General features: G+C 48.5%; 1 protein-coding gene across 1 annotated transcript in view; it reads right to left on the bottom strand.

Moving 5' to 3' along the window:
* Positions 1-78: 78 nt before the first annotated feature.
* The window catches only part of LOC137229557 (ATP-binding cassette sub-family A member 13-like), a 46,661-nt gene continuing 32,586 nt past the window's right edge, over positions 79-14,153 (bottom strand). The window contains 8 exon segments of the mRNA XM_067747624.1: positions 79-354; positions 476-704; positions 3,198-3,404; positions 8,283-8,442; positions 10,415-10,545; positions 12,617-12,723; positions 12,725-12,781; positions 14,017-14,045. Coding sequence (XP_067603725.1) covers positions 79-354; positions 476-704; positions 3,198-3,404; positions 8,283-8,442; positions 10,415-10,545; positions 12,617-12,723; positions 12,725-12,781; positions 14,017-14,045 — 1,196 coding nt within the window.

Here is a 14,153-nt window from a genome sequence, read left to right as displayed (position 1 = left end):
ATCCTGGCAGCCGGCCGGTCAGCCTCTGGACCTGCTATCAGACACTTCATGTCCCCCCGAGGGTGGGGCCTGACGAAGTCACCCAACTCCGGCCCCTCTTTCTGCAGACACACGAGCCTCGGGCAGCTGCTCCATCAGCTGTCTCACTTCCTCCGTCCACCGTGAGAAGCAGCAGAGTGCAGACGGCCACCTCCCGGGACTGCAGTCAAGGAAGGGCGTCGGGGCAGACGAGGGGGACCTGCTATCCCCACGGATGCCGAGGGGCAGGGAGTGGGCTGAGGACAGGGTGTGGATGGGACGGCAGAAAAGAGCCTGTCCAGACCCCAGGCCGGCTGACTCCAGGCCCCAGGCCGGCTGATGGGAACAGCAGGATGTGGTCCCCACTATGACACGCTACTCGTTCAGCCAGGATGTGCTGGGTTTGAAACATCCCTGGGCACCATCGACAAGCACGAATATGTATGCATGCCCATACCTCACCTCCAAACCTGACAGGCGGCTTCGAGCCTGCCTTCCAGCCGCTCCCATGTTCGCCGTGATTTGAGTTGGGGACAAATAACCCTGGAGCTAGTTTGCCTCGGACAAGGTGTAGATTCTGGGCCACCACACTCCTGAGAGCCCCGTCGAGCTGGAGCAGTCTCGTCAGGGCCGGCCACAGGGGCAGCTCCCAAAGGACGTGCTGCAGTTTCTGCAGGTGCAGTAATCTGAGGGCAGAAATAAATAAATGAAATGTAACGGGAAGCAGTTCAGTATGCCTCCTTGGGAAACAAAACTTCCACTCACAGGAAAATATCCCACAGCTTTGGGACTTCACAGACCAAAGTCCCACGTTCCCCACGTACACAGATAACCAGGTTCTTGACAGGTCGTATCGCTCGAATCCTCTGATTTGGGGATTCCTTCAGGTACTGAATATGGATTAAACACTCTCTTTACCCCAAAACAGAAAGGTATATCCCAAGTAGTGGGTAGAAGAGGTGAGGGTTAGGATAAAGTTCCAGGTGAGATTTAAAAATATTTGCCATGATTATGGTTCATGGTATGACCCTGAGGTAGAGAGAGGAGGGGACAGAACAGAGAAATCCAGAAATGGATCCAAATGTAAATAGAAATTCAGAACACAAAGATGAAAGTAACTTGAGTCAGTGGTGGTGCGGGTGAGTAACAGAGGGTTTAACCAATCTTTTGGAAACATCTGATGATTTGTGACTATTTGGAAGAAATCAAGTTGGAGCTCTTGGACTTCCCTGGTGGTGCAGGGGTTAAGAATCCACCTGCCAGTGCAGGGGACACGGGTTTGAGCCCTGGTCCGGGAAGATCCCACATGTTGCGGAGCAACTCAGCCCGCGAGCCGCAACTACTGAGCCCGCGTGCCACAACTACTGAGCCCACGAGCCACAACTACTGAAGCCCACGTGCCTAGAGCCCATGCTCCACAGCAAGAGAAGGCACCGCAATGAGAAGCCCGTGCACCGCAATGAAGAGTAGCCCCCGCTCGCCGCAACCAGAGAAAGCCCGCATGCAACGAAGACCCAATGCAGCCAAAAATAAACGAATAAATAAATAAATGTGTGTATATATATATATATATATATATATATATATATATATATTTGCCATGAAACCTGCGGTTACCAGAAAATATTTTATATGGAAGCGTATTTCGAGAGCGCTTCAGTGTCCAGACGGCGTGTGGCTGAGTGCAGGCTGCCCGCCTCCGACCAGACTCCGGCCCCGTGAATGGGGCCGGACGGGATGACCGGAGGCGGGTCACGTCCCTGCAACTCTGGGTCAGGATCGGGAGAAGGATACCTGCAAGTGGCTTCGGTACTTAGAGCAGGATGTGGCCACTGAGGCCCCTGATCCCCAAGGAGCCAAGAGACGGGGAGGGTCCCCGGGGCTTCTGGTCTATGGGGGCCCCAGCGGGACCCAGGGCGGAAGGGCCAGGACGTGCTGGAGGCGTGTAGGATCGTCCAGGGGGACCTGACATGGCGTCTCTACTACTGTGTGTTAAGTAACAGAGATGTTACTTTCAAACAGCTTCAAAACAGGTAACCAAGCAGGGAAGCCTTCAACGCCCACGCCTGGCCTCCTGCACTGTGCTGCATGTGCAGCTCTCACGTGACAGAACAGTGTACCCCGTCCTTTCTCCAGCTAATCCTGCAGACGTCCGTGGCCGGCTGCCCGCAACCCTTCCTCGGCGTCCTCGGCCCGCAGGGAGCCGCACTGCCTCCCCCGCCACGGTCCCCATGTGCCCCGGGCAATCTCTTCAGAAGCAACGCCCTGCTTCCTAACTGGGTTTCAGAAAAAGAAAAGTGTCGGCAGTGTTTTCAGTTACCACTTGTTAGGTGTGTCGTTAAAAACCCCATACTGGGCTTCCCTGGTGGCGCAGTGGTTGAGAGTCTATCTGCCGATGCAGGGGACACGGGTTCGGGCCCCGGTCCAAGAAGATCCCACATACCGCGGAGCGGCTGGGCCCGTGAGCCATGGCCGCTGAGCCTGAAAAAGACATACGTACAGCACCGTACAATTCGCACATCATAACTCCCTCTCCACACCGTACAGGGAGCAATACTTTCTATGACCCACAGTTTGAAATGAACCTTTTGTGACAGTATGAAGAAATCTTATTGTCCTCTTCCAAGGAAAGCCTTAACTTCAGGAGTTTACTAAGATTCATCAAGTTACTACAAACAGCCACACCTACTGAAGAAACAGACCCCGTGTTGCACTAGACTCCACCGTGTGTGTGAGTCAGTTTCTCTACCTTAAAAATAATAACACACATCCCACCTTTCCTACTTCTCAAATATTTCTGGACCTTATGTAAACATTTCAACTACACAAAAAGTTTAAATAAATAGGAAAACAAGTAGTTCATTACAGGAAAGAACCTTTAAACTGTCTTTGTTCATTTTTAAATGAATGTCAAAGATGTTAAGACCTAAGGTCCACAATCTGAAAACCCTCTCAAACATCGTGCCCTCATTCGATTGCTTTCAACAGCTGGACAGGCATCCAGTTTGCTGCAAACAGTCCTACCAGGGTCCACAATGCAAGCCTTGCATTTTCCAGTTGCTAATAACTAGCAGTTTGTTGTCTAACCGGGGCTACATGGAATGCCTTCATAACAGTCTTGTCATGCACACTTTAAAATCAGGGTTGTCTAGCCTAATCCACCAGGAAATGTGCCTTACATCCTGGTAGGTGTGTGGCTGCCTTGGGGGCCGTCGACTGCCACACTGTCGTTCAGGAGGAGAAGGGCAGCCTGCAAAGCTCCCGCCACCATCCAGGCCTGGCTCCCTTCCCCAGACTGAGTCCCCAGAGCCTCCAGCCTGTGTCCAGTCCCTGCCAGGATCCTCTGGAAGAGGCTGCCCTTCTGCCACTGGTCAAACACCTGCACACTGAGAAACAAGAACGTTGTTATCAACGATAATAAACTGGAAATAATAGTGTTTAGTTAAGAAATAGTAACAAACCATTCTAAGTGACAGACGGCCCATTTTTATGTGGTTAGCAGATTGAGACACCTGTTGACAATTGTATTATGCTTTAATTTCTACTCAGAAATTAAAGATTACAAATTGCAACAGTGGGTGCATGCAACTTTTTTGTTGGTCCGATTTCTCTCTTTCCTTCGCCCCTTCCCATTTTCGAAAGAAAAGGTGATAACATACGTTTCTAAACAAGTGAAATATACCTTAAAAACTAAACTGACATGGGCTAGCATAAGTATATTCATATGCCTTAGAATTCTATCATAATTAATACATAGTTACTAAGTACATTTCATGTCATGAACTTGGGGATACTAAAGGCAATTCATATTGTGGATTGTCAACATTGCACCAAAACAGGTCCTTCCTGCCCAGACTGAGAGTGCGGGGGATGCAGGGTGGACAGGGATGTGCCCTGAACAGCTTTCACGTCACCATGATCTCACCACCCAGACAAAACGCACGGCCAGGGCTTCCACTGACGGTGCTGCTGCTGGTCAGCTCGATGCTGTCCCTTGATCATTTAGCACCAGATAAATTGAGTGCCTCCAAGTGGACAGTCAGACCTGTATTTTTTTTTTTAAGGACGTTTATCCGTTATTTGAGAGTTTGACCTTTACCAGTGAGACATATTAGGAAAAAAGGTACAGAGGTGTGCTCTTTGAGAAAATATGTGATGGGAAATGCAGTGCCCAGTAAAGTGAACGGGGGGGTGGGTGGGTGGTCACAGGCCTCTAACTCACACCCCTCCCCGGCCTCCCCCAAAGCAGAAAGCTGTGAACCAGCCAGGGTCCCGCAGTTTCTGAGGCCACTGGCTGTGTGAGCACTCTGGCACTCCGCACACACCAGTGTCCCCGGGAAGGCAGTTTCCCTTCATATTACAGTCGCTGTTCAAGCAAAGGGCTTATCGAAACCAGAGTGAAGAGGCAGGCCCTTCAGCACCCAGTGCCCAGGGGTACCGAATCCCTGCACCAAACACCCAAGGAGGGCGTCAAAGGAGCCCAATGGAAATCGCACATGCCAAAAATAGATTATGGTTCTTGCAATTGCCAGGTGATGTTTAAGCCCAAGTGGGACTTTGTGACGACTGCATATAGGATAGATAAACAACAGGGTCCTGCTGTAGAGCACAGGGAACTATATTCAATATCCTGTGATAAACCATAATGGAAAAGAAGATGAAAATGAATATATATATATATATATATGTAAAACTGAATCACCTTGCTGTCCAGCAGAAATTAACACAACATTGTAAATCAACTACACTTCAATAAAAATTAAAAATAAATCTATAAAGAGGGCCTCTCTGGTGCCGGCTGTGTTGAGTGCCCAGCGAGCCAAGGTCGGCAGATGCACGTGGAGAAGGTGCACACGGTGTCCAGCCTGCGGGGTCCTCACGCTTCTCCCCGGGAAGGACGTGAAGTCAGAGAGTGACTGTCGTGGCGGGGGCGCAGAATGAATGGGCTGGCCCCTGTAACGCTTCAGTGAGCAAGATGCGCTGGCTCTGGGGCTGTGCTGTACAGCCTGTGCTAGTGTCAGCAGTGCTAGTTGGACACTTGAAAATCAGTGAGAAGGTAGATCTCATGTTAAGTGTATAAAATTAAATTAAAATAAATAAAATCACCAACAAGGACCTACTGTATAGCACAGGGAACTATACTCAATATTTTGTAAGAACCTATAATGGAAGAGAATCTGAAAAGGAATAGATATATATGTGTGTGTGTGTGTGTGTATAACTGAATCACTGCACTGCACACCTGAAATGAAAACGATATTGTATATCAACTATGCTTCAATTAAATTTTTTTTAAAAAACGTCAAACTCGGGCTTCCCTGGTGGCGCAGTGGTTAAGAATCCGCCTGCCAATGCAGGGGACGTGGGTTCGAGCCCTGGTCTGGGAGGATCCCACATGCCGCGGAGCAACTAAGCCCGTGAGCCACAACTACTGAGCCTGTGCGTCTGGAGCCTGTGCTCCACAGCGGGAGAGGCTGTGACAGTGAGAGGCCCGTGCGCCGTGATGAAGAGTGGCCCCCACTCGCCACAACTGGAGAAAGCCCTCGCACAGAAACGAAGACCCAACACAGCCAAAAATAAATAAGTTTATTTAAAAAAAAAAGTCAAACTCAGGAAAAAAATCCAAAAGATAAATAAATACATAAACAAACAAACAAATAAAATCAAGCAGGGAAAGATGCAGGAGGAAAGTGCACGGTCTGGACATGCCACGACACAGGTGTCTGCTGTGGGGCGGCACCTGTTTGCAGAGGTGCAGCTGGCTGGTGGCGCAGAGCAGGTAGTTTCTGGCCGCTGACCACTGGGGTCGCAGTCTGCAGGGTGACCCCCCCCACCCCGTTCCTCTTCATCCTCGTGGCAGCCGGACAAGGCTGAACACAGCATCCGCCCCAGTGTACTGTCTGTGGGAATCTGGCAATGATACGGAAAATATTAAGAAATCAAGGGTCTTTTATCCTGGGATGTTTCTCTCCGAATAACACCCCAATCTTGCCAAAGAAAAACCTCCGACATTTGCTTGACTGAAGTTGTAACAGGGTGATAGAGTGATAACGTCCATGTGAATCTGCCTGGAAGGGAGGCCTTTGGAGTTAAGGAATAAGTTGATGACATTTTTCAGGAGAACTGCTGTTTCTCCAGGACTCGGGGATGGTTTCAGATACAGTTTGTCTCCACTCTCGGGCCAAAGGCAACCATGGGCCGGCCCAGTTTAACTGATACCTTGGACTAACAAATTTGCTTTGCCAAAAACATCTTCTTTTCTAATTATCTATCAAAGATGGATGAAGTTGGAAGGGTTCAAATTGGAGCTGTGAGTCAGAAATTGCTTAATATTTTGAAACCAAACCTCCTTTATTTCTGTAAATGAACTTCTCTAATACAGCTCCATAAAAATACTTCCGTTCATGTTGGAAGAAACCATGTTCCTCTATTACAGAGTTTTACGATTGTGGCGTCATCTTTCAGAAATCCCATTGGCAGCAGTGGTCACAAAGCATCGAAGCCCCATTCATTCCCTCTGTAGTTCCCTTCAGGATCCAGATTAAAACTACTCCCTGTGACTATCGAGGCACAAAGCCACAGACTCCCTCGTGGTCTCTGTATTGTTTCTTTTTTTTTTTTAATTTTAAAAAAACACAAAACACTCAGCAATACCACGTGGCCTGTCAGAGGAATATAGCCCTGTCCCTGCCCTCAGGACCCGAGCGGACTGTCTGATGACACGCAGTGGGAAGACACCCTCTCCCAGGGCAGCAGACGCAGAGACCCCAGGAAGGCCAGGAGCAGCAGGGCCTGGAGTCGGCAGGACTGGGGGAACCGACGCTGATGCTGTTGGAAGGCAGGTGGTGGACCCCAGAGATGCTCCCGTGTGAATCCCCAGAACCTGTTAATGTATCATGTCGCCTGGCAGGAAGGCCGTGAGGTTGCAGATGGAATGATGGGTGCCCGTCTGCCGACTTGAGATGAGATTATCCTGGATCATCCAATGACCTGAGGAAACTATGAGGGTCCTGAGAGTCAGGGTGATGCATTGTGAGAAAAACTCGACCAGACATTACGGGTTCTGGGGATGGGAAGGGGCCACCAGCCACTGAAAGCTGCTGCCTCTAGAAACTGGAAGAGGCAAGAGAACGATGCCTGCCTGGGAGGCTCCAGAAGGGACACAGCCATGCAGACCCCTTGATTCCTTCCTGGGCTGTCGTTTGTTACAGCAGCCGTAGAAGACACACCTGCGATACATGATGTCCACGGAGCTCTGTGGACACTCCGTGGTATGTCCTGATCGTTTTCCTTTAATTCTAATCTCAAAATAGTTACCCTTCTAAGATAAAAGTTTTACATAGTTTGACTCAAACTATACCCTAAAAATAACGAAAAGACAGGTCACAAAGTGCGGAGAAAGCTGGAGTATAAAAGTCAGCCAGCTGGGGTTTCACATCCCACCTACAAAAGCACCCGTGAGAAACGCCAGGGTCACAGTTCCAAGCCCAACAGGAAGTAGATGGTTAATAAAATTGCACCAGGTGTGAGACAGAGACATCAAACTCCTTATACAGCAGCCAAGGCCACGACCTGCCCGGCAGGAGGGTCTTTCCAAACCCCAGGCCAGCCCAGGAGTCAGCAGTGCACTGGGGGAGGGGAGCCAACTTCTAACCCCAGACCAAGAGCCCTGGCCTGGAGCTCAGAGGTGGAAAGCCTCAGTCTGCACTCAGAAGTGCTGTCGGGGAAGCACCAGGTCGTGGGAATCCTGAGACGTGACCAAAATCCACGCCCTGAGCGCAGACCCCGAGCCCAGAGGGAGGGCCTGGGTCTCCCCAGACATTAAGGACCTCGACCCTGACCCAGGGCGTCCCCCTGAGGTGGGAAGGGGGTCTCGCGGGGCGATCTGTGCACGGAAGGGAGACAGGTGTGCCGTGCTTACGTCCTGCCCCACACGAAGCAGAAATGTCCACAGATGCGCCAGGTGACTAAAGGGACGTCAGCTGAAGGCCTCCGAACCTCAGGAGCTGCAGCGAGCAGGGTCTACAGGGTCAGCTGGTCTGACCCCGATGCCCTGATTTCACAGTTTGGAGAGTAAGGCTCAAATCTGGTGACCCCAGCTGCCCCGAGGACCTCCACCTCTGCTCCCCAAGCGTCTCTTTGCCTGGAAAGCAGTCCTCTCGTGCCCCCGCCCCATCTGGCCCCCGACTGGCCTCCAGAACCTCCCAGCCTCAGGGCCTGGCTTCTCCCCCGCTGCTGCTGAGACCAGTAAGGTGCCCTGTTACTTCCAAACTGCCTTTGAGGCAGGGATAACATGGAAAACAGTGGAATAATTCAGGATTCGTTCTGCGTGAAGGTCATCAAAACCGAATAGGGATTTCAGGTCAGCCTGAACCTTCTGTGGGTCCCACACCAGCTCCTTCAAGGACAGACTGTATCCTGACTCTGCAAGACAACTAATGATTTATACTGTCAGCTGCTATAACACTGTCACACGGGCTTCCCTGGTGGCTCAGTGGTTAAGAATCTGCCTGCCAATGCAGGGGACACGGGTTCGATCCCTGGCCCGGGAAGATTCCCACACACTGCGGAGCAATGAAGCCCGTGCGCCACAACTACTGAGCCTGCACTCTAGAGCCCGTGCTCTGCAACAAGAGAAACCACGACAATGAGAAGCCCGCGCACCACTCACTGCAACTCGAGAAAGCCCGCGCACAGAACAAAGACCCAACACAGCCAAAACTAAAAACAAATAAATAATAATAAAAAAAAAAAACACTGTCACAGGTCGAAAGTCATTCGGAAAATGATGTCTTCTCCACTTCGAATGGAAAGGCAAATGCAGACCAAAGGCCATTTGGACGGTCGAACAGGAAAAGCAAACACACAGAAGCTGGTATGGGATGCTATAGTGCGGTGACATGACACATGCTTCCAGACATAAATGACTGCAAATTTCTAGAGGGTAATTCGATAACGTAGCTCAAGAAACATATGAAATTCACATTATTGGACCCAGTAATTTTATTTTAAAAATATCTATCTCAAGAAACCTAATAAGGTACCTGAGGGAAAAGTCATGTACCACAATGTTATTGCATTGGTTTTGTACTGATTAAATATTGAAAACCAGTTCAGTGTCTAGCACTGGGAAGAAAGGATAAATTACGGTATATTTATAGCATAACATATTCTGTGGAGTCTTTAAAAACATATTTATAAAAACTATTTTAAACCAAAGGAAAAGTTTCCCCTAACAGAGTAAATCAAGGTATAAAACTCATAAAGCTTCCCAAGCAGCCCAGCAATGCCATGCAGAAGTGACACCCCCAGAATACACATCCGAGACATCCAAGGTCAGATGACCTCAGGTGAGTGTGGCCTGGCACCTGCGAACCTAAACGCACATCAATTCCAAGGTGGCCCTTCATCTGAACACCCAGCTCAAGGTGTTCAGATCACGACTCGACAGCCATCAGCTGAGCGCTACGTGCCAGCACCGCAAACCCACCTGCTGCTGCGTGACCCCACGTGCCCTGAAATTAAGGCTGAGGGGGCAACAGAAAAGGCCCAGTCACAGGGAACTCCGGGGAGGTGGTGAAGTGGGGGACCGGGAATCCCGGCTGGGGAACAGACCTTCAGTTTCAGAGGATTGAGTTCTGGAGGCCTCCTGCACAGCACTGTGATTACAGGTGGTAACACCCCATTGTACACTTAAGATTGACTCAGAAGTCATGATCGCCCGAGAAGGGCAACCGTGTGAAGTGATGGATGTTTTAATTAACTTGGTTTTGGTAATCATTTCACAACGTATGCATATATCAAATCATCACATTGTACACTTTAAATACATATAATTTTATTTGTCAGCAAAATAAAATAAAATGAGTATTTAATGAAAAAGAGAAAGAAAGGATACCTGGGTCAAGAATAGAGCTAAACAATCCCACCTTCCCCTGTGGAAAGGCTGTCTATTCAGTTGGGGGCTTTCTATATCGACATCACCCACCCCCTCTCACTGGCCTTATTGATTTTCACATATTTCTTCCTACTAGGAATTCAGTAATACGAGTTCAGAAGGGAGGAAAGGTGAAAATCAAAGAACCAGTGACAGGTCTATGCTTAGAGGACATCAAGTCCAATAACTTTAAAATCAGCTATTTTTTAAATTATAAATAACATTTTTATTTGCAGCGACTGCGGAATTTCGACAGTGGTAGAACGTCAAATTGCTCTGATTCCCAAATTTTCAGTCTAGGTCTCTCTTTTACAAACAGAAACAACCAATTCTTTCTTGCAGTTGATATTTTAATTAAATCATTTCTCTGAACAGCATTTTAGCTCTGTGGTGGCTGCCGATGAATTTAACCCGTGCAACAGTGAAATGTCACAATAACAGCTGTTCAGACACCCACACCCATGGCCGCTGCTCCGTTCTCCTGCAGAAATACCAGCGTCAAAATGGCCACATGCAGCACCATTGCAGAGACCCTGGAAAAGGTGTGGCTGACTGGCAGCCAGTCTAAATGTTCCAGAGCTGAGAAGGAACTAGAAGCAAAGCAGAACCAGAACACCATCAGCAAAACAGGTGGCATCCCCCGACCTGCCCCGCCCTGCGCAGGATGTGGCTGCAACTCACACGTCCGCACTCCCCACTCCCGGGGCTGTCAGTGCCACCCTGAGTCCCTGGACCAGGAGCCAGACACGAGAGGTAAGTGCTCTCCTGTGTTCACCCGGGCAGCTGACAGGCGCAAAGTGCTGTCCCCTCAGGGAAGCCTGTGCGTAGCAGCCTGCCCGCTCCAAGTTCCCACTCTCAGCCTGACACTGGGGTTGGGGTGGGACACCTGCTGGAGCGCCCCTCCCCCTCCCCCCACTGTCCTCCCCCCACACCCCCGCATCTGGCTGTGTCAAGGCTTCAGTCACCGGTTTTCACACTGCTTCACAGAACAAGGGAGCCCACATGTCTACAGTGTTAATTCTGTTTCCTAAGAATCAATATCTTATAACTAATTACAATGAAATTTGTAAATTAGAAAATCCATTCAATCCAAGTGGGAACATGTCTAGTTCTTTGCAACACCAGTAATGCCTAAGTTGTGCTTCGAAGAGGCTATTTTCCGGCACTTCTCACTGAGGAAGCACATCCCCGTGTAGGGAAGAGTCTCCCTAGATAACAGAATGCATCTGGAACCTGGTTCCACGTGCAAATACTTTATCTCTATGAACGCGGACTTTCTTGATACTTGTGCCACCAAAGTAAAGTGTAGAAATAAAATTAATGCTGGAGCTTATGTGGTTCAACAGCTACCACCAATACCTTCTAATTTCAAAGGTTGTCTTGCTCTGATGGGGGCCCTCGGGCTCTCGTGTCTACTGCTGACCGTCCAGGGCTCGGGGCAAGAGACCAAGGGAAGCACACCAACCACATTCAGATATTTACGTTATAAATCAAACCAACAAATGTCAAATATGCCCCACCGTCCCATGTTGGCAAGCACACCTTCATAACAAATTGGGAAGCCCTGTTCAACTTCAGAATGTAATGCACCAGGGGTGGGAGTCCTGGTCCCAAAGCCCACCCCTCCCCAGCCTGGCCTCCAGCTCTGACTGCACCTCAAAGGCCTCGTGTACACGTGTGGACGCTCGGCCTGCACATCCGAACACATCTACACTCCTGCCAGTAGCTGCCACTGGACAGCTACCACTGTGCACACTCCAGTGGTGAGAGCTGCCCTCGGTGGGCTCTGGCCCCGGGGGCAGGGGGCTCCAGGGTGGGGGGCTCTGTGGACACACGCCCTTGCCCCATGGGCTTCCTGAGCCATGGCTGCTGCAAAGGCCAGAGTAGGGCCCCGTTTGGAGCAAGGACCCCTCTTGCCCTGGCCTGGGGGTGGTGTTGGCTGCTCCCACTGACGGCAGATAAGACAAGTAACAGTTAAAAATCTGGAAAGAATATCAACTTTTACTAATAAAACACCATATTCATACAACAGGTTTACACAAAAGAGTTCAATTGGAGAGCAAAAAGACCATGTTATTAAAATGTGGGAAACCCACCATGGGAAGGGGTCATCTCAAAGGTCATCCCTGGGTAACGTGGGGCCAGGCCCATCGAAGGAGACCAACGTGCTGCTCACTGAACCGCAGAAGAAAGAACTGAGTTAGCAATTCTGGGTAATATTTGGGGCCACTGCAGCAGCTTTTACTAAGAAACTAAAGTATCATGTTCGTGTCACATCTCCAATAATGAAAAACTTAGAAACAACCAAAGACCAGTTATAAGTTATCAAGAAAATTACGGTCTATGATACCTAATCAAAATGGAAAGTTATACTAATAATGATCATCTGAAGACTATCAGGACAGAGGAAACATTAATGATATAATGTTAATTTTTTTTAAATCAGGGAGCACGTGCTCTGAACATCACTGCACTTACGTAAAATATTTATACAGGGAGATGAGGGGCAGGCGTGGAGATGCAAGAGTCCAGCCATTTTCAGGTGACATCATTCTGCATGGTTTTCTTGTATCAATCACTCAGAGAAATAGTTTCCCATTAAAAAGTGAGGAGGAAAAACCAAATCATCTGTAATTAGTTATATTTCTCGTTTTCACTTACCTCAGAACCCAGTGGAGTAGGTGTCTTCCCCCGAGGAGGCTGTCTTCAACACGGACATTGTTTGCATAGAGTCTCGGCAGTAAAAGTAGAAAATCCCAGACTGGGGGGCTGCCAGTGAAGACTCTCCAGCTTAGCGATCACCTCCTCAGTCTTACTGAGATCCATCTGATAGTGCAAAACACCAAGTAGGTGATGGGGGGGTAGTGCTGCAAAAGTTGTAAGAACGCAGAACCCCTGGGGTCCAGAGTCATGCCTATTAGGTCACGATTTTGAACAGACCCGATTTTAAAATTACTCTGTTAGGTTGGTTTCTCAAATTTTGTGGAGGTTTGGACAGGAGACGAGATGTAGAGGTCTGTTTTTGTAACAAGCTGAACGAATTTCTAAGATTTTGAGATTGATTTTGTAAATAAATGATAAGATGTTCATAACTGGACAAAACTGGAATAGCTACTGTTATTTGGGGGTTTTCTGTTATTGCAGGTGTACACAGTCATGACTGATATAACTGAGTACTTCCATCTAGACAAAAATCCCTCCTGCATCCCCATCATGACACCAAAAATATGTCCAGACATTGTCAAATGCCCCTGGGAAAGCAAAACATCCCCCCATCAATAACTAGTGCCTTAACTGAAGGCTGTGTGCCTAACGCTACTCAAAGGTTTGCGCCAAACACAAGAATCTCCAACCTAATGAGATCAGGTGGACCACACGCCTGTCTTCTAAAGCCACTCTTTCTGGGTCACCCACCACCGTCCAGTCTCAATGTCCACCTTCTGCTTTTCTAAACCCAGAGCCTTACTTGAGAAAAGTAAAACTCGTCTTTCATCACTCACTCATCTCTTGAGTGATTCTGGCTGTCTCAAATACAGCTTCTACATAGTGTTACTAACAATCAAAGCATTAAAAAGGCCTGTTTGAAAAATAAATTAAAATCAATGTTTTGAACCTAACCATTGTGGATGAAAAACGTTGCCTGTCATATCAGTAAACAAGGGGTGTTGCATGGAGAAAAGCAGGACACTGGCCACAGGTAGCTAAGGCACATATACAAGGAATGATTTCAGTGAGCCCAGACTCTTGCATCTTCCCATACATAGAAAAGTGCTGAGTTCGTCCACTTAAGATGCTTGTTTTTTCTTTAATTTACAGTACTCTTTTGATGGTCCAACCACCTGGTCTTTGTTGCAAAAACTCCTATACATCCTGGCTCCCCCACCACCAACCTCTTTGGAGGAATCCCTCAGGGTGATCGGAGATTCTGTGTCCCAGGCTTAAGTCCTCAGAAAATCCGACAAATAAAACGTAATTCTCAACTTTTAGGTCATGCATTTTTTTTCAGTTGACACCACTATGTCTCTGAAGATTAAGTTTCAAACTTTTGTTAAAATACTTACTGTTAAAAAACTGAAACCATAATAAGAATCTACAATAAAGATGTCAGAGGTATTAGCTCAGTCGGCAACCAGAAAGCATGTGCCGAGCAGCTATTCTAGTTCCAAAATCAGATGGACGATCACAGAGTCCTGATTAC

This window comes from Pseudorca crassidens, chromosome 8 (assembly GCF_039906515.1).
Source record: "Pseudorca crassidens isolate mPseCra1 chromosome 8, mPseCra1.hap1, whole genome shotgun sequence".
Taxonomy (NCBI): Eukaryota; Metazoa; Chordata; class Mammalia; order Artiodactyla; family Delphinidae; genus Pseudorca; species Pseudorca crassidens.
The sequence above is the reverse complement of the archived record's forward strand: the minus strand, read 5'-3'. Positions and strand labels throughout refer to the sequence as shown.